This window comes from Thermobia domestica, chromosome 2, assembly GCF_964235325.1.
Source record: "Thermobia domestica chromosome 2, izTheDome1.hap1.1, whole genome shotgun sequence".
Taxonomy (NCBI): Eukaryota; Metazoa; Arthropoda; class Insecta; order Zygentoma; family Lepismatidae; genus Thermobia; species Thermobia domestica.
The window spans coordinates 341,938,040-341,959,685 of NC_137455.1; the positions used below are offsets into that span (position 1 = coordinate 341,938,040).

At 32.1% G+C, this 21,646-nt stretch overlaps 1 protein-coding gene across 12 annotated transcripts in view; it reads right to left on the minus strand.

Annotated features, from left to right (window-relative positions):
• Positions 1–835: 835 nt before the first annotated feature.
• Positions 836–21,646, minus strand: part of bru3 (CUGBP Elav-like family member bruno 3) — a 969,861-nt gene continuing 949,050 nt past the window's right edge. For 11 of the 12 annotated variants that reach the window (XM_081749210.1, XM_081749206.1, XM_081749207.1 and 8 more), the window contains 2 exons: positions 13,508–13,671; positions 836–7,865 (listed from right to left, as the gene is read on the minus strand). In XM_081749210.1, coding sequence (XP_081605336.1) covers positions 13,544–13,671 — 128 coding nt within the window. In that variant the 3' untranslated portion in view covers positions 836–7,865; positions 13,508–13,543. Of the gene's footprint in view, positions 7,866–12,879; positions 12,950–13,507; positions 13,672–21,646 lie in introns of all 12 variants that reach the window. The other variant, XR_014130428.1, reaches the window with a different exon arrangement.

The window sequence follows — 21,646 nt, forward strand, 5'->3', positions numbered from 1 at the left end:
TAAAAAAAAAAAAAAAAAAAAAATTAGTTGATTTTAAATAAAATTTAAAGGAAGTAAGCAATAACCAAATGTTTCTTTACTGAGAATGTAGGGTGTGATATTACGTGAGTATACTGATAGGTGATAGATAAGTTCACAAGTTTCATTGCTTCTTCAATATGTTGCAAGCGCCTGAGTTGAACTTAAAACTATTATGCTTTAAGTGAAAATCCAAAATCTAACCAGAGAGAAAAATCTTATATTAATAACTTGTGTTGCAGTTTCGGCAACCTATCATTTCCTTCATCAGACATATTACCTTATCTGATGAAGGGAAGCATATATTCTCAAAAACTTTTTTTTTTTTTTTTTTTTTTTTTTTTTTTGCTTCGGTCAGATTTTGGATATTTACTTGTTAGATTAAATGCAAATTTATAGTGGGGAGTACACGTTATGCTATTCTAAGCATGTCGTTATATCTAATAGTTGTACTTCTTTGAGTGGAATAACTTACACTTGATAGATTCAATGATAAACATGAACTTATGGGAAGTTTGCGTTCAAAAACATCTAATGGAATTGTGGGAAGAAACTCACATGGGATGGTCGAAAGTAACAATATAATTATCTTTTGTACGACGTATGGAGCTTATCATCTTATAGTATCTCAGACATGATCAGAAACCTTAAATAAATGGTTTCTGTAAGGAACACATATATGTTGTTCATTCAAAAAGTGTTTGCTTATCATTTCTTTTTACTTTTCGGGTAACTAAACTTTGTGTTTTTTGAGGCTGGTTGACGGAAAGTACGGGGATATGAAGGAAAAGGAAAAATTACAAAATAACAACAGAAGTATGGCTTTCTTCTTCAACTTTATTTATCATGTTATAAAGTTTCTTTTTGTGTTGTTGAACAAAATTTGTTTCAGCATGTTCATTCAAAAAAAGAAAAAAAAATTAATGCTCGAAAATTTTGTATATTTATATAGTATATATATATCTGTATGTGCTTATATATATATAACAAGTTAATTTATTTCTAAAACTTTTTAACAGGTAATTTCCTTTAAAAGGATACAATCTCCATTTAAAGGTTTGCTTTTTGGTCTCAGATCATTTCTTTAATATTTTGTTGTAATTGTGAACACGATAGTGAGAATATAGCTGCCTGTATACTACAAACAATAAAAGCCTTTAGAACTTTTCAGGCAATACTAATATTTTTTTGAATGATTCATGCTGAAACAGTGTTTGTACCAACAGTCACAAACTTCCAAGTAAATAAAGAAAACAAAACGGACATATATCTGGAAAATATATATATATTTCAAATACGTACATGGCAAGTACCTTTGCTTCCGTGACCCACAATATGGAATATATATATATATATATAATATAATATAGTTTACTGCCATGTGAGACACGAAAAATTTCCAGATAATGTCAGTTTTTAAATTTATTTTGGTTTGTATTATTTATTAGTCTGGGCATTATTAGTATTAAATGAAGCACTTCATGTACAACTTATACTTTTTTTTACCCTCTCTCTCTTGCCCAGCATATACACTATGCAATATGAATTATGCTATGATTATGACTAACTAACGTGATTCTAATGATTCAGCATTTTTAAAGGGTTATCAGACGTAGATAGAAAACAACAGGGAGCCCCAAAAAAGCTAAACTTCATCTACGCTTTAGTTACTACGTAATAATAGTACTTTTTTTTTGTCAGTTACAAATCCAGTTTTATTTAGCTGTTGTTTTCTTTCTAAGTCAATATAATCTCTAGCCTGCTAAACTTAAGAATTATTCATAACTAATAAAAGTTTTTCCGCATGCAACAGAGGTTAGAGGATGGAATGATGTGTCTAACACATCCTGACCTTTTTTCTTTTTACCTTACACAGGTCATCAAGTAATGACCCATGCAAAGTCCCAAGCTCAACATACTGATATGCTAGTTATCTACAGTTTCGCTTCCGTGCTGTATCTGTTTATATATAATAATAATAATAATAATATAATAGTATAATTTTATATATACATATACTTACGTATATTTATACATGTATATATATATATAAATAGGTGAAGATTGAACTGATGATGTCCTGTGTAATATTTTTGTAAATGGCAAACATCAGTCTTACATCACAACCTGCAGCTCTTCTTGTTGATTATGACGGCACTTTTATTATAAGTATTTTTTTACATATATTTTTAGCAGCAGGTATGAAAAAAGGTGCTGGAAGATTTAATACTGTATATATATATTCCACCTGCTGTGTGTGTGTTTTTCTTTCTTTTATGTTTTTTTTATTTTTATTTTGTTAAAAGGCTTCTAAAGCACATATTCACAAAAAGTGCACATAATCTTGAATAAACAAATTCTCACTTCACTACTAATATTGTTTGTTTCTGTATTTCATTCGTTTTGTTTTATCTTACCTGACACACTAATATACTATATATTTCTGTACATAACAGAACAAAGAATTGAATAAAGGAAGATAAAAAAACAATTACTCAGATATTATAATTTATGAATGTATATAAAACAAAAGAGAAACTATCTTTGGTAAACTTAAATAAACAAATTAAGTACCTTTGGACTAGATACAACTTTCTTCTTCTCCTTCTTAATGTAAAACAGGAGGTGTATAAAGTAATTACACATATTTTGTTACGAAACAAAAGAATATATGTAACATAAAGATTTACACATCTATAAATAGATTTGACTAAAGCCGTCTTTGGCATCAAATATAAGGAGGTAGAAATAAGATAACTTCAGAATAAGCTATCTTGACTAGATTTATACAAGAGCATAATTGAATTAATTAATTAAAAAATACATTAACATCATAATCCAACACTTTCAGCTGACATCGGGCTCTTATGTTCTCTTTTTCTTCAAATTCACACATTCACAACCATTTTTAATGGGCCACATTCCATTATCCACGCTCCAACCTCTTGGTATAGAAATATTATTTGTGTTAAGGTGATTACTTTTTTCCATATTTTTTTTAAAATTATTTTTCTTAGAGGTGATATATTTTAAAATGTCTCTGTCTAACTTTTGGCCTAAATAGCTAAGAGGCAAAAGAAACCACCGAGATGGGTAATTGTGGTGAATATACTTCTTGTATTTGCCATATTGACACATTGCAACCCATCGTTATTTCCGTCCTCTAACGGTCCCAACTGCTTGGTCCCTATAAAACAAATTAACTGTTCATGATTAAACCAATCCAATACTAAAAGTGGATTCTTCCCCTCTTAGCATAATACGGGTTTTATTATTATATATATATGAGTGTAGATAGAGTTTCCTTTACGCTTCTTTCACATTTGCTCCTTGTCTACTACTTGTTATATAGTAGTCAAGAAAAAAATATATATGTATATATAATATATATATTTATGTATATATATATATTGGTTATGAATTTCAGGGAAGGAACAGTCTAAATGTTCGACATTTGGCTGTGAAAGTGTTATGTATGTATTGTGTGCACTAAACTGCAATTTTTCTTTCTTTTTTTTTTCAAATATATATGTATATGTAATTACACTGCATTTCGACAGGGAGGATTTTTTTATTTTGTTTTCCTGTCAGGGAAATTCCTTCAATTTTTATTTATTATTATTTCTTTTTTTTACCAATTAACAGAGATAGTCAAGTTTGACTAAATCTTGCAAATCGTGGATAAAATCAGCCTGTGTGGGGTTATTTCTTATTTGTAACTCTATGTCTGAAAGAAATGTTACATGACAGATTAATCCTAAGCTGTCATATGTAGCTTCAGTCTTACTTTTCTATTCTCCCTGTTTAATGCAGTTTTATAATATATATTTTTATTGTATATATAGATATATATTTTCATTGTGTTGATATAAATAATACATTGTCTCACTGTTCTCCCATAGAAAAAATGTCTTAGTATGAACTCTGGGAGCAAGGAAAGAGGTAATCAGGCTATGATTCACCTGATTTAGCTTAGTAAGACATGGCTTAAGTGGCACATTCAATGATTATTATTTATTAATAATAATATTATTTATTAATTACTCTTTTTCCTCTCTTTTTTTTCTTTAAAAATTGTGAAAATCGTTAAAATAAAAACCCACAATAAATGGAGAGAAAAAACGTGTGTGCCCCTGGTACACTAATCCCACAAGTGAGCACTAGATCTCCGAAATCTATTAGAAAACACCACTGACTTCTGTGACAGAACATTTACACAAATAAGAAAACGTACCCTGTATCCATGAATCACTTCAAAATGCTGTTTTTTTATATTTTTTTTAGGGTTCAAATGTAGAAAGTACGGATCATCACCACCGCATTGAGTACTAAAACATGACCATCTTTTCTCTGTATCCAATTCACATATCAGACAAACAGACAGAAGAGAGATAGGTAGAAAGATAGAAAGAGAGAGCAGCTTGAATATCGTTCTTACTTGTGCATCAAAACATTCACTAAAAATCTTGATTATTCTTTTCTTTTTTTCTTCTTATTATACGAACTATATGTTCATGTTGATACAATAAAGATATAAGTGTTATATGTGATTTTTTTTATGTGAGCATAAAAGCAAATATAGTTAATTTAATGAATAATCGTTATAACAAGATGAAAATAAATTAAAAGATATATATATATATAGCTATTTACAGCAAAAAACATCATCATGCTTTTTTTTCACCTCTCATATATATATATATTTATATATAGTTATTTATTTGTCTATCTAATCTCCATTTTGGTTGGCTCGCCAAAAGAAAAAAAGTGATGCGCCAATCAGAATGAGAAAAGATGGACATTCTTTTTTTTTTCTTTCGAGAGTTGAATAATAATAATAATAATAATAAATACATTAGTCTCTCAGACCATAAGTAAAGAAGACATTCTATACAATACCAGTCTTCTTAAAACAGACTGGTTGATACTCTTTGACTTACGAACAACTCCTTGCAACTAAAGCTGTCTCCCATATTAGACAGCTATGATTTGTACTGCGCTGAATTTAAATCAAGTACATCAAATAGAATTCTATTTTCACATTTTTTTTTACAAACATTCCAAAAACAGAACCTATAAATAATTAAAATATCTAAAAATAAATTATAAAATGTTGGCACAGGTGATGTTTAGTATTTATATCATGTGAAGTGTTCACTATGACAATCTAAATGCAGAGTAACTGGACTAGAAAAATTAATTTATCTTTACTTTTTTTTTTTTTACCTTTACACACCATTTGATAACATACTTTATCAACGGACAGTCATGAATGCAACAAACTTTCATATGTTAGTATTAAAAATACATTTTACATAAAAAGAGTAGTCACAATGTTTCTTTTCTTTTTTTTAAATATTCTTTAAACAACTAAAAATAGTTTCAACTTCTAATTACATTTCTGACATTATTTATTTATTTTTTTCTATCCAAAAAACTCAATTATTGTGTAGAACAAAGAAGTTACTTCTTATACTATTTCCCAACAATATACAGGACCATATACAAATATCTATAACATCCAACCGTTCCTAACAGGTTTCTTCCATTCGTACATGCCTCACAGATTTATTTCGCTTTCACAGTAAACGTTATAAAATTAAACTGTTATCATACATAGTATAACAAAAAAGTCAACAGTCTAAATCTACAAATAAGACAGAGGCCAATTTTGGACTTTATTTGAATTCCCATTTATGTTCTGATATATTTATTTATTTATCTATATAATTCAACAAAAGGAATGTTATACAGAGTAGGAATGCATTAGTGTAATGAAATACTCTACAAGTATTAAACACAACTAAGGCAAGTATGTTTATTTTGTAAAAAATAAAGAGATTATATTTAAATCATGTTTAGTAAAATTAAAACAAAGATGATTTAAATACTTAAATACCAAGTTTTTCTGTAATTAACACTCTTTCCCATCCATGACATGTACCTTTTGATCTTCACTGATAGTAGGCGGTTATAATCAACTTTTTAAACTTTTCTTACGAAAAAACTGAATTTCTGTCTGGTGACAGTTCTTAAAATTGCAATATTTTTTAAAAGTATTAAAATTATTATTCCTTTATCTACAACAATGGTGTTATATTGCACACATGTTCCATTAGCCTATTGACATGACATCATAAACAATTTCTTTGGGTTATTTTTTTTGGTAATATTTGTAGTTTTCTGAATAATTTATTTTACTTATATACTCCTTGTATATGTGTTTTTTTTACCTTACCTTTAAAATAAGCTTTCTAGATGCAGTCAGCAACTGCCAGAACTCACTACAGCCCTAAGTTGTTAAAAAAATAATTAAAAAAAGAGCTGGCAGATTGCAGTAAGCTCTAAATAGTTTATATAACACCAACCTAACACGCCTCCAAACAGGCTACTTTTTTGTTATATTGACACTCAACTATTCGGCAACTTGTTAACAGTTCATTCAGTACGTACTTATTGGGAAAAAAATATATATATATGTATCTACGAAAACTTTTGATTGCGAAACATACTGTTTCAAAAATAAAAACAGTAGAGAAAAAAATTAAAATAAAATTTAGAAAAAACAACACAAACAATATATCTAGTTATAGCTGGCTTCATTGGCTTTTTTCTCTTTGGAGGATCTATATTATAATAATAATAATAATAATTATATATTTATATATATACTAAACTCTTTTCATATCGCAAATACTATACTACATGTTTATGAATATTTGATACTTTACATTTCATGTCTAAGTTTGTAGAAATATTACAATTTTCATTTCTTTATACCATTTCATATAAATACTTTTTAAGTTATGATGGATAAGTTAGTGGATACTTGTGCAACTTAGCAAGTATATGCTTTTAGACTCCAAAGGCAGTCATCAAAGTACTTTTGAATACCTCCCCTTTCTCTTGCTTTTAATCATTAAGGTATCGTATGAAACTAGAAGGCACGTAAATGTATATAGAATCCAAATACATAAGAAAAATTTACCTTGCAAACGACATGCCTTCTAGCTTCTTAAAATAATTCCCGTCATGCATTTGCAGTTTTACAGCAAACATTTTCCTTTTGCTGTTAAAAATATATAATGCTCTTTTTGAAAGTGAAAATGATGAGCTTAATTTAGTAGTGGTCATTAAATAAAATCAATGCATGTATCACAGTAGGTATATATATAAATATTTCATTTCATCTTTGCACCAATTAAAACAAAAAAATGTACGTTTCTGATTCAAAAAAAATCAACACATTTTTTTAAAAAAGGGAAAAATTTCCTTTGTATTAAATTAGGATAGAAAAAGGGGGTATTATGGACAAAGTATGTAAACTTTGTAATGTGGCCTTGGGAAGCTAAGAGCAACGCCTTAAGCAACGTGTTCCATTGTTTTTTTGTCACTGTAGTATCTTGAAATATTTATAATAAATACAAGTTATAATTGTATAATATGATAAGAATATAAAGCAACTACCCACTACGTATTCCTAGATCTAAATCGCTACATGTTTGTTTTCCTAATACTCGTCAGGAAGTCTCGAATGATTCATTCTTTTATATATATATATATTTATATATTTATATCTGTTCTTATTTGTTTCCTCATTAAATAAGACAACTAGCTCTGAAGCTTCTTCATCTTCCAAATCCTCGACGTCGGACACTTATAAGTTCTGATGAGATCATCATAATGTGTATGTATATATATATATTTATATATATATATATCATATTATGTATATATAATAATAAGGAGGTTGCCGCTACTCCCAAGTTGTCTTTTTTCAGTTTTCTCATATATATTTCTTCCTTTATATTTATAGAAGTTTATCTTTACTTCATCCAACAAGAAACCTAAATTTGAAAGAAAGAAAAAAAAAGTATGATAATTTTTCTTTTGGTATAAACCTTGTGTTCAATTGACAATACAAAAATTTTCAAACACATATATATTATACAGATTATTTTGTAAACTATTTTTTGTGGAAATTTCTTTATGTGATCTCTAATAACTTTTAAATTATGTAATCAGTACTAAAAAAAAAAGAAGGTTATTATACAACTTTATTATACCCTAAATATTACTATATATCAGTGCCTTTTTTTGTAATAAAAAAGAAACAATCGGAGTAAATGATCAATTACAGTACAGCTTTCCCTTCCGCGTAAGAGCTAATGAGACTCAACATACATCGTTTAACTTTCAATTTTTTTAAAAAATAATTATAAAACAATAAAACAAAATTTTTAGAAGCCCATCGCAGATATATTAAGTACCGAGAAAGTACTACCAATTAGTTAACCAATTAGTTGTACTTTTATAGTATTGAGCCCTTAATTACGATTGGAAATTAATCAGGGTATTTTGTGATGTCAAATTTAAACGATATCTCAGAAAATTGTCTCTAACTTTTAAACCTTTATGTTCGATTTTGAATCTTTGTCATTAATTATTATTTTCTTTAAGAAAAACATAGTAAATTAGCTCTAATTTTATTTAAAGTGACTCAGAATGGCAAAGCAAATTTGCGGAAAACTTAACTGAAATCTGACTTTTTGTTTGAATGTCATTGATAAAAAAGTAAATTTCTAAGAAAGACACCATTTCTAAACGTGGCCGTACAAACGTAATAATTGTATTTATTCATCTGACGGAATTTTACACACAATAGCATGTGATAAAGATAACCGTATTCTGAGACAGCCCAAAAACAATTACTAATCTATTACTAAAGTGTGCCGAAGGCAGTTATAATTCAACATCAAATGAATGTTAAGCTTATGCCACGTAGATGGAGCAACTTGGATCTAATATACATATTTTGTTTTCTTTTTTTCTTTCTTTTTTAAGCAGAGATACATTGATATAATGACTTTATATATAATTAAAAAATACATTCAAAGCATACACACCTTCTACATCTTTCACTCCCACACGAACACATACACTCACGCATTTGTAAACTTATATAAGTAGTCACTCATATATTCAATACAAACGTACATACAAACGCATACACGCTTCTTCACAAGCATACACTGGAAAGCATAAGCTGCAATTAAAGCATTCCACAAAGATAATACCTTTCTTGCTAATAATAATAATAATTTTCTATGAAAATGAATTATCTTCAGCATGAATATATATAGAATATATATATATATATATTTTATGTCCTTTTGTATTCGTAAATACATTTTCTAATAAACAATAACATCTATCAAAGCTTAAATTTAATGAAGTTTATTCTTTTATTTTTCAAATTCAAAGTTATTACCTTTGTAAAGGAAAATAACTATTATCATTATTAATGATTTTTTTTATTTCTTAGTAATTTGGCTTGTTTTCTTAGTCCTTTTTTTTTGGCCCTCAATTACTCGAACATGAATGCAAGTATTCAAGAATTAAATTATGCTGTGTAATTCAAGAGGATTCGGGAATAAAATTAACAAATAATAGTATTGTGTATATCCAGCCAGATTGAAAGGAAGAATTCATAAATGAGTATGTAAGTAAGTAAATAATATTCTTAACTTACTTTCGCAATTCTTTAGTAAAAAGCAGCATTTGATACACTTATTTTGATATTTTACTCATATGGTTATTTCTTATCCATAATAAATATCCATTTGTTTGTTTGTTTGTTTGTTGCTACTTTCGATTGAATATAAGAACAAAGAATTTCATGATCCGCACAACACAGAAAGTTAGACAAATATTCAAGTGAAGTTGTATATTATACTTCTTTTTATTATTTGCTTTCTTTAACTTTTTGAAAGACCTTTAGTGAAAACTAAGTGCAAATCTACTCGGATTAATAGATTACAATATTATATTTTATTGTAATACCTCAAATATATTTCAATAAGTATCAATCTGACTCATTATCAATAAGTCAAATATCAGCTGATGCATGGAGTTTGGGTTAATTAAAAAAAAAAGGAAAATACTTTAGTAGGTCATGGAAAGTTCTCGTTAATAGAGATTGTAGAATCTGCATTTAAATATTGCACCTGGTATTGTTATACTATTAAGTCATGCTTCCTTTACTTTTCCTAGATCAGTATATGTTTAAGTAACATTTTTACATGTTACTCTAGATCACTACTTAGTTATTTATCAAACTTTCACAGATATAGTCTGTGAGGCCAATCTACACTGGAATCAGAAAACAATGAGAAACCCAATAACAATAATGGGAAAGGAATACCTCCCAGGATTATGGCGGTGGAGAAAGCTCCTGGAAAAGATGACGTCACGACGACTGGTCACTAGATTTGAACTTGGGATCTCCCGATTGCAAATCAAGAATCAAATCACCTGCCTACGCTTGCATAACAACATTTTTACATAAAAAGATCGGAAGCGGAAGGTAAAACACTGATAGTTTATCTATATATTAAAATGCTAGGTTTATATATTTGTTTCCAAAGAAAAGTTTACATGATTGTCTCCAATCCTTTCGAAAATGAGATCTCGAAAAGCACAAGCGCTAGAAACGTGCCGTTTTCACTGGTCGATTCCAAATTTTGTGTACATTGTTCAGTTCTAATTGAATATTTTAAAAAAAGGCTGTTATTTCTTAATTATATTTTTAGGGATATACTGGAAGCGTTGAAACGTTTTAAAAGGAAAGCATCATATATACGAGTTACACATTCCAACAGCACATAATCGTATACAATAGTAATATAGCTCTCAGGCGTTTGTTTTTATGCCCAAATGATAATGAAAAACGAAAGATAGCCATTTCTCCAGTCTAAGATTAATCTTTATTGTTTGGAGTGTTTTGCCCAATGAACACCATATATCACTGACATTATAATTAATTGCGTGTGTAATGTATTTGCTTATTACATACTGCATGCAAGAAGAAAGGAAACACTGATCATACATGAATTATAAACTCCAACCGGAAGTAGGCTCAAATCTTGCAAACAGTGCGAGATATTGAAAAAAAAAAATAATCGAAAAGTCTCCCCTTTATGGTACCCCTTGCCGATTTTTGTCATTCATTTGCATCTGTAAAGGAACACGTACAGATGTTGTGAGGAATGGCAAAGAAATTCATGCTCATATATGAATGATGCGCTGTGTAGAGAGCGCAGGTTCAGCTAGTTATTATTAAAAAAAATGTAGATTTCTGGACAATTAAATGAAAATTGGAATAAATTCTTTGTGAGTACTTCGACGAGAAGAAAGAACCACACTAAAAGGTTAAACTGGCAACAATGTCCTCTCCGAAAGATTAAATGGCGATCGTCAACTTTCACTTCAGCTGTATACTTGGAGAACTTTCACAAATATTTTGGATAAGTTCCTGCTTGAATTACGCAATATTTTTCACATTTTAACCTTTTATTTTTTTTATTTCCTAATTTAGGCACTTTGTGTTTTTTGATAAGCAGCCTCGTCAAGGCTAAGCACCAGATATGCTACTTAATATACATAAATCCAAGGAACGTTAAATACATAAATTTTATTTTCTACTTATGTACCTAGGTAGTACGCAGCATTTTGTTTATTCAGTTGTATTTCAATTTTCTGAAGATATTTCTTTCACTTAGTGTCTGATGAAAATAATGTTAAGTTATCGAAACCGTTAGTTTTAATAAATACGTTTATATACTCTGGTAAGAAAAGATTTTAGTTAATCTTGTAGTAAGTTCTAGAGTCGTGATGGATAGAACTACATGAGACTACATGTACAGACCTGCAATTCAGCATGGGCCTCGAATCAAGTCTACAACTACCGGAAATCGAGCACGACATCTACAACAGAGTCGAAGCAGCTTATCATTTAATCACAAGTAAGCTCACGCATATAAATATTTTTTAAAAAATCAGATAAAGGAATAAATAAAATATAAAATTTCTTAAATTTTAAAATTCTTGAATACGTTGCATGTCTGTTCCTGTAATTGAGCTATGGAAAACTAAAGCATATACGTATAATTAAAGTGGTAAGGAAACACTTATACACAAAGATAGGTTAAATCAAAATCTATGATATAAAACCCCCCAATCTCACATATACTTAAGACACAGATCTGTTGTTTAAATATAGCGATTTAGCTGCATGTTAACAAAGCATATTATACCATGAACTTCTTCCTAAAAAGTAGGATAAATAATGACTACATTCAACTTAAAACTGGTATTTTAGGGTAGTTAAGATAAAAAAAATACTATAAATATGAATTGTAGATATTGTTATTATTTATAAAGTTATTCCCGAAAAAAGTAATCATATTTATTAATAGTTTCATCAACAAAACAAATCAATTAATTTGCCAACTTCATTTAAGTATATGAAGATACATATGTATGAATTATTAAGTCAAATACAAAACTGACAATGCATATCAATTCGTGGCATACTCTATCTAGATCTATCCATACATCGTATATGTAACATTTAGGTGTCTTATACATTGAGATACATCACCAAGAAATACTAAGGTGCCCTAAGATTTACAGTTGCATGGAATAAAAAAACGAAAAGTAACTGCCATCTATATTACAGCAAAGAAAAAAAAAATACAACATATGAAACGTTCAGCACTCGGCTATTATTTCTAACAGGAGGAACCATCTTGCATCACAAATTTAGAGTAGCTGAACAATTTGCAAGGAAACAGACAAAAAAACAATAACAAAATTACAACTAGTTAGAAAAAAGATGCATATAATAGATATGTTTCTTTAAATATATATATATAATGTATATTTACATATCATTGCATTAAATTGCCAAATACACTTAAGTATCACAGGGACATCTATTGTGAATATTGTGAAACTACAGCATGTTAAAACTGACAGCACCACCAATATGACAACAAAATCACAACAACTGCCACTTACTGGGGTGCCGTAATTGATTACGTATCTATGGCAACCATATTGGGCGCGGCAGGTTAGAGTATCCATGACACTGAAGGATGGTGGGAAAACAGCATGAATGGGATATTCTACATTATCACATGAAATGCAACATTTTTTTTAGTAAGTAGTCTTTTTTCTTTTTTTGTACTTTTTCAATAGTTTTACTGTTAAAAGTTTCTATTTGCAAGTTTTTTTTTAAATTATTATTTTCTTCATTTGTTTGTGAGCAAAAAAATATTATTTACAAGGAAATTTACGTTAAATTTAATGTGTAAGAAGTTTTTCTTTTCTTCACTAGCACTGATTCTAAGAAAACTAACTACCATATCCATTTGAGGAAACTTCAATTGAGAAAAATGTGTATATATACATATATACTGTAATGACCCAATAACTTCATGATGAAATTTATCAAATTTAAACTGTTTCTTATTCATAATTGTAGTAACTTCTACCTACCATGCCCTTTATAATATTCAAGTAATTTCTGTATGATAATAAAAAAAGAATTATCAAGCCTAATAAAAAAAAAGTAAGATAAGATTGTTATGTGATCTTTATAAAGAAATATATGTACATTGTATACATATTTAATAAGTAACTTTACCTGGGCTTCCCTCATGATCCTACGCTAAAGTAGAGGTTAGTAAGGGCGGTTTGCATCCTTCGGCCTTTTAAGTTGAACCTTCAGTCGTTTCATCCCAATCTGGAATCCATTCATAGCCTGTATAGCTGCCTGTGCACTGGCAGGATTATCAAAGCTTACAAACCCTGCAACAAGAAAATATATTTATCAGAATGAAATATATCAATAATGTAATAATAATAATAATAATAATAATAATAATAATAATAATAATAATAATAATAGTGCATATTATGATATCTGGAATGTAAACAGACCTAGTAAAAAAAGTTATTAATTACTTTATAAACCACTTTATTGGGTTATAATTAGAGACTAGATGTTTAGGCACTAAAAACCTGGAAAATAAGTACGTAAAATTGAAAAAATAGGCACTAAAATTTAACTCGGAGTAATGAAAATAAGTATTCAATACAATTTAAAAATAAATTCAAGTTACAGATAACGTTCAAAGAATATAGAAACATACCTGTTTGTTAATATCTTATTTTACTGTATATATAAAAACGAAGCTTGACATATATTCCATGTGTATTTGATAAATACATTCTATACAGCACTTTATCACTACACATAACAGTCTAAATTTTATACACTTTATCAGTACACACAACAGCCCAAAGTTTTACAGCACTTTGCTAGTACACTTAGTAGTCCAAAATTTTACGAGATCTTATCACTACAAGCAGCACTTATCTCGGAAGAGGCAAAATTCTTTCTTGAAACACTAAATTATATATTTTTCTTCAATAAAGTCTTATTTTAAAGAAAATGCATGGAATAGGCAACATTAGGCACTAAAGTAATTATTTAGGTAGGAAGGTACGAAATAGGAAAAATAAAATTGGCTTAAATTGAAACTATAACCCCCATATAAACTTTAAAACGATGTTTATCATCATATCTTTAATATTAAAGAATAGGCATTTTGCCTAACATCCGGTCTCTAGTTATAATATACGGCGAAATCATCTAATTCAAGTCGCCTGCCTATTCATTCACATGTGTATTACTTATAATGTATTAACAAATTTCTCATTATAATGGAGAAATTGGTACACATTTTTATTATTGTTCACAGTGCATATTATACCCTGCCTTCCATCGTCTCTTTCTTCTAAGTCATTCTTTAGACACGGAATATGTCCTAGCTGCCTAATTCCTAGTAAGGTTATAAACTTCGTCTAAAAAAAGGGGCGATATTTTTTTATGCGGGGTTGGCAACGCTGATGGAGTTGAACATACTCAGGAGCATGCCCTAGTATTCTGTATTTGCAACAGAAATAGTATCATTCGAACAGAGGTGGACTGGCTATGTAAAAAGGGCGCGGTCACATACTCTGGGAGGGCGCCGCCCATCTGAGGCTTTCGCTTGTATGGAATACCCCCTCCAAATAAAAGAAAGTGCCGGGGGCTTCCCTCGGAAAATTAGTACACAAAAAACAACAAAAGATTAAGTAGCTATTGCAGTTAATCATGATAGAATTATACAAATTCAATATTTTCATAAACAAACAAAGAGACTTTGAGTATTAAATATGAGGCGTGTTTTTTAAGTAAGGTCCGTTTTGTTGTAAACACTAGTAGTTCGCGCCCATACCGCAACTAGCGTGTGCGTCGTGTACCGGCATGCCTCGGGAACAACTGTGCTCAGTTTCAACTCTGTAGCTGACCTGTACGGATGTGTTCTGTGCTTTCACAATGTTTAAGACTATCAAGTTGCCCGCCGCGTGTGAGGTTCACTCAGTGATACGGTTTTTGTCAGCAAGTAACCTGTCTGCTGCAGAAATTCATCGACAGATTTGCGAAGTGTACGGTGATACTGTTATGAGTGCAAGCAAAGTGCGTAAGTGGGTACGAGAATTGAAAAATGGCCGTGACAATGTCCAAGATGAGGACCGCTCCGGTCGCCCTTCTTCGATTACAGACGATTTGGTGGCGTCAGTTGAAGCGAGAGTTCGTGAGAACAGGCGCTTCACAATAACAGGTCTCTCAAACGAATTTCCTGACGTGTCGAGATCAGTGCTATACAAAATTGTTTCTGAACACCTAAAGTTTAGGAAACTGTGCTCCCGTTGGGTCCCGAAACTAATAAAGAGGACCACAAAAACCAAAGATTTGAGTGTGCCATGAAGTTCTTGACTCGTTATCACGAAGAAGGTGACGGCTTCTTGAGTCAGATCGCAACTGGAGACGAAACATGGGTTTTGCATATCACGCCCGAATCGAAGCAACAGAGCATGGAATGGAGACACACACACTCACCTGTAAAGGTAAAGGCCAAACAGACTCTGTCCCAGCGCAAAATCGTGGCGTCGATGTTTTGGAATAGGCATAGTGTTTTGTTGGTCGACTTCATGCAACGAGGAACCACTATCAATGCAGAAGCATACTGCCAAACACTATGAAAGTTAAGCAGAGAGATTCAAAACAAACGACGCGGCATGCTGACAAAGGGCATTGTTCTTCTCCATGACAATGCAAGACCCCACACTGCAGGTCAGACCCGTGATTTGTTGGACAGTTTTGGTTGGGAAGTTTTAGACCACCCACCCTACAGTCCTGATCTTGCGCCGAGCGATTACCATCTGTTCCTCCACCTCAAACAACACCTCAGTGGCAACCGTTACAATGATGACGATGTGAAAACGGCAGTGAATTCTTGGTTATCGGAGCAGGCGGCAAGTTTTTATGAAGAGGGTATTTTGAAATTGGTTGAGAGGTATAATAAGTGTTTGAACATTCTTGGCAACTATGTCGAAAAATAGAGTAAAGTATGTACTTTCTGAAAATACATTTACTTTTTTGAAATAACCTTTCGTTGTGTACTTATGTTCAAATGGCCTTACTTAAAAAACAATCCTCGTATATTAGGCCTATATACATCTGCATACTTTAACTGAGACTACAAAAATCACACCAGTTGTTTAAATTCTTCGGCTACATTTGTTAACAGCCTAATTATAACTGAAGATTTGAGTTAAGTTTGGGGCTTATGCTATTTTTCATACTTCTCTCCTTTTAAAGCTATGTTCATCATAACATTAACTTATTTTTCATCTATTTTTAAAACCGTTAATAAAAAGTATACATGAAACATTTACTACAAATTAACAAAAGTATATTTAGAATTATATACCTACCTAGCGAAAAGAGAAATTCAAAAACAAAACTGGAAAATGAAAGTAAAGTCACTGCTTCATGCTTGAAGGAGCCTTTGCATCTCCTTGCTTTTATCACACATTTTGTCAATAATAATATTGTTGTCTTTTTTGGTCAGAACGTCTCTTTCTGAGTTCATCAAGAAAAATGATTCCAGATGTTCATCTGTAATTCTTGAACGGAGTCTTTTTATGTAACGCCACTAGCGCCTCTAACGGCGGGAGTGGGAGGGAGAGATATGTAAAAATGATCCCAAATGACCGAGATTAGAGTCAAATCAATATATTTCGAAGTCGCTGAGATCATTAATGGTACCACTAAAGCCCAAAACAGAAAGGGCAAGGCCGTAGGCCGAGTAAAGACGGGGTCTGGGGGCGGAGCAGTGGGGGTGGGAGGGTTGATATATAAAAATCATCCAAAATGACCGATATTAGAGTCAAATCTATAAATTTCAGGGTCCCTAAGATCATTATAATGACATTCCCAAAGCCAAAAACAGAAGGAGCGAGGCCGCAGGCCGAGGATTTGGGGCGGAACGTGGGGTTGGTATGTAAAAATCGTCCAAAATGACCGATATTAGAGTCGAATCTATATATTTAGGGGTAAATCTAATATCATTAATACCATTCCCACGCCGAAAACAGAAAGAGCGAGGCCGCAGGCCGAGCAAATACCGGGGTCTGGGGTGGAGCCCTAGCTGGCCAAAGGCTAGCGAATTTATAAAATAATTATGTAGCTTTTTTTTAATGTGTTCAGATAGGAAACTGTGCGCCTTCCCGAGACTAAGACGGGTCTTAGCCCCTCCCGAGGAGGGCGCAAAGGCACTGATGTGAGGAGGGCGCAGCGGCCATCGGGCCGGTACTTGATTATGGCCAGTCCACCCCTGCATTCGAATCGAGTTACGTATCTGTGAGTAGCAGTGCGGTAAATGGCTGCCGAAATACAAAATCCCGCCAAATGTGAAGTGAGAACTGTTATACGATTTCTGAACGCCAAATAACAGAATGCAGCTGACATCCACTTGGAATTGTGTGTCATTTACCGACCGACAGTAGTGAGTAAAGGTCAGGCAATGATGCAGAGAATTTTAGGAAGGGCGTTCAAATATTCTTGACGATGAGCGTGGTGGAAGACCTAATATTCAGACGAACGATCTGGTGGAACGCATTAACGAGAATTGCGATCTTATCTCCGGTTCACAAAAACTGAACTCGTCAAAGAGTTTCCAAAAGTGTCTGCAAATTGTGACTTACAAGCTGCGTTATCACAAACTATGTGCGTGGTTGGTGCCGAAAAGACTCTCACAAAGAGCAAAGAATGACAGATGCACGTGATTTTTGACCCCTGGTGGGAGGATGGGGACGACTTCTTTTTTCACATAATGACGGGGGATGAAACCTGGAATAACATACACCACTGGAGAGTCGAAGCAGCAGCCAATGCAATGGCGGCATTCTGGTTCTTATAAAGTGAATAAATTCGAACAAACACCATTAGTTCACAAAATTATGGCGCGTTTTTTGGGATCAAAAGAATGTGATTCTCGTGAAATTCTTGAAACCAGGACGAACAATTACAGTAGATGTGTATTGCCGACAAATAATCTGCAACATGCCATTCAAAATCTGTGGAGAGAAATGCAAAATCTGTGGAATTCTTCTGATTCATGACAATACCTGTTCACACACAACTGGTTGCACTGTTGAGACAATTCAAAGATTTCGATGGGAACTATTCAGTCATCCCCCTTACAGTCACGACCTTGCCTCTAGTGATTTGTTTATTTTTCTTCATCTGAAAAATGTGGCTTGCATCGAAACGTTTCAACGGCAGTGAAGTGCTCAAGACATCTTTTCTCAACTGGTTGCACTATTGAAATTTATGGATAACATAGAAAGTATGCCATGTGAAGTTCATAATGCTTAACTAAAAAGTAGGTCGCATATGCGTCTGAGAATGTCTATAGCAGTGGTGCCCACCCCCCCTTATGTACATGACGCACCCCCCCAATTGTCTATCCGTAGGTGTTCTTCCATGAAAAAAATCTTCTTTTCGATTAATTTTACCCCCCCAATCAAACATATTTATATAGATTTTTAACCCCCCCAAATATTTCAATGACGCAGTTTGCGTCATAGCCCCCCCCTTGTGGGCACCCCTGTCTATAGCGCATATGCATCCAGAAAGAAAAAATATGTATTTTAAAACGGTAAATAAAACAGTTGTATCCAAACTACACTTTCTCAATACTGAACTGATGTAACTGGAATACTTTGTGCACTGTAAGGAAACAAGGATGATATCAAATAACAGAATCAAGAATACTTATTCAAACTGAAATAATAATAATAATTTTAAAAAAAAATCTTTATTGGCGTAGTAGACGCATTCCGTTTTTGAACATATTCTCAAAGGGAAACAAGAGTGTGCCTTATAATCCGGCAAATACGGTAATAATGTACCTTTACAAGCACGAAGTTAGTTAAAATACTAGTTAACATGTAATTTATTTATTTATTTATTCTTGTTCTATGATGACTAGTTAACAATCGTAAACCTAAGAGGTGCTTTTATACAGTATGTGCGATGAGCTACCATATCATCATCATAACGATCCTGTATCAGTGACAGGTCATCTATCACAATTTAAGAAGATTACCTGAATTACGATCCCCAGTTAACCTCTTCGTTTTGTCATAGGATTTATATTCGCTGTAATACTTTCTAACAATAGTGGTTTCAGTTCGAGCTCTTTCTCAGGTTCCACCCACCATAGTTTCAATCCGGAGAATACAATTTCTTCTGTAACAGTGTCCTACCCAGTCTTATTTTATAGTTTTAATTATTTCTAATATTTTTCTTTTTCTCATACTACAGTGAAACCTCCCTTAACGGACACCTCTATAATACGGACAGATTTCTTTGTCCCGCCAAAAACATGTTCTCTTACGGAACAAAACCCTCCCTTTTACGGACACTCTCAGATACGGACGCGGACAGTCCTTTTTTACCCCCAAACGTTTCAATAACCTCTTCATAACGGACAGGAATTGTTCTTGGTTCTGTGTTATTTGACAGTAGACAGAAAAGTCTTTTCCCCACAAGTGTATCTATCATCAAACAGAACAACTTCAAGCTGAACTTGAAATGCTTCTTTTTTTCTGACCGCAATAAACTGCTTTCTGGTGGAAATCCTAGAAAATATTCAATAAGCACTAACACTCATGCTGGATTAGTCGTATGGTCAAGAATTCTATGCGGATCTTCCCTTCCCTAACAAATTTAGTGCTTTTCCCTCTGGGCCTTGGATCTTTCCCGACAATTTCATAGATAACAAAAGAAACATTGTTTATTTTGCGATAACATTTTTCAACGAGCAATGTTTTCTCTCTTATTTTTTTTGGAAAAGCAAAATTTTTCTTTTGTACAAATTGGTGTGTCAAACAGTTGAACAATTAAAGAAATTTGCCATTAATCGCGGTGAAATAGAAGTTCTCCAATTGATCCAACAGTTGCAAGCAAATTTCGAACAGAAACTAGTGTCCGTAGGATGTACACGGCAGACAACTACTGCAGACTTTTCCCCCCAAAATTTGGTGAGTTTCTTCTCCACATTTTCAGTATTTAATAATAATATTGCATACTCTTTAAAGCTATTTTTACATTTAATATAGGCGGTAAGTGAATTAATGGATTTTTACAGGGTGATGACATGTCCTTAAGAAACTTATCATACACGCATTATCATTTTCAGTATACGAACATATTAATACATTCCCCAACAATAATATTATTTAACAGAAATGAATTTCTCCTTCATCCGTCCCAGTAATTCAAATATGTACTAAATAGATTATTTTCATATTGAATTTTACGTATTTACGCTCATACATAATGTATTTACTGTATATTACTGCATACAATTACCGTTGAGAAAATTAAATTTTTGTAACCTCTCTGTAACGGACACCTCTCAGTAACGGACAAAAGTTCCCGTCTCATTGGTGCCCGTTATTCAGAGGTTTCACTGTATTTCCAATAGTTCCTTTTAATTTTTTATTCAATACAGCTGATTTTCCCCAGTTTTCTCCATATCCATATTCCTTTTTCGTCGACTTTCGGTAAGGTTCGCGTGCTTTGTAGCTCATTAAGCAAAGCTGTTGTAAATGCGAGGTGAACAAACAAGAAAGAAACATCCCTGAATGCATAAATGACTATATTTTTATCATCGCAGAGTTTGTATAGATGGTGTGCCATCTATGTCGATTTCGACTACCGGCATTGCCTCTTCAAGACGTGGCAGGCTTAATTTGTAGCTTCTATTCAGTTATCAGTGAAACATGCCAGAGCAAACAGAATTCAAGCGTGGGCAAATTGTTGGAATCTCCATGGCGGATGTCTGCGTAACGAAAGTAGAAGAAGTGTTAGGTATATTGTGAGACATAGATTCCAAGATTACGAGTATATATAGTAGGACTAGAAAAACTACATCTACGAAATGCTAGCGTGAACAAAAATGTGTGTTGAGTGATACAGACAGAGGAATACTACATAGAACTGGAACATAAGACTTAAGACGGCTACAGTTGCAAAGTGACTGCTAAAGTGAATATCACGCTCAAAAACTCTATCAACATCGAAAAGTGATATTTATGGACAAGTAGGGTATTTATGATGAGCTGCAATTCTAAAAACACTAAAGAATGATCGAAATGCTACTAAGAGGAAACTGGTTCTGAAGTCATAAAATTTGGACTATGGATCAATGGAAAACGGCAATTTGGTAAGATGAGTCAATACAATTTTAGCCAAATTTACATGTTTCAATCAAACTGTACATTTGACTTCTTTGCTGCTAAGAGTGAAACATAATGGTTTGGGTCATGGTTTGGGTAGCCATGTCATATTCTGTCGAACTCATTATTATCCTGCAAGACC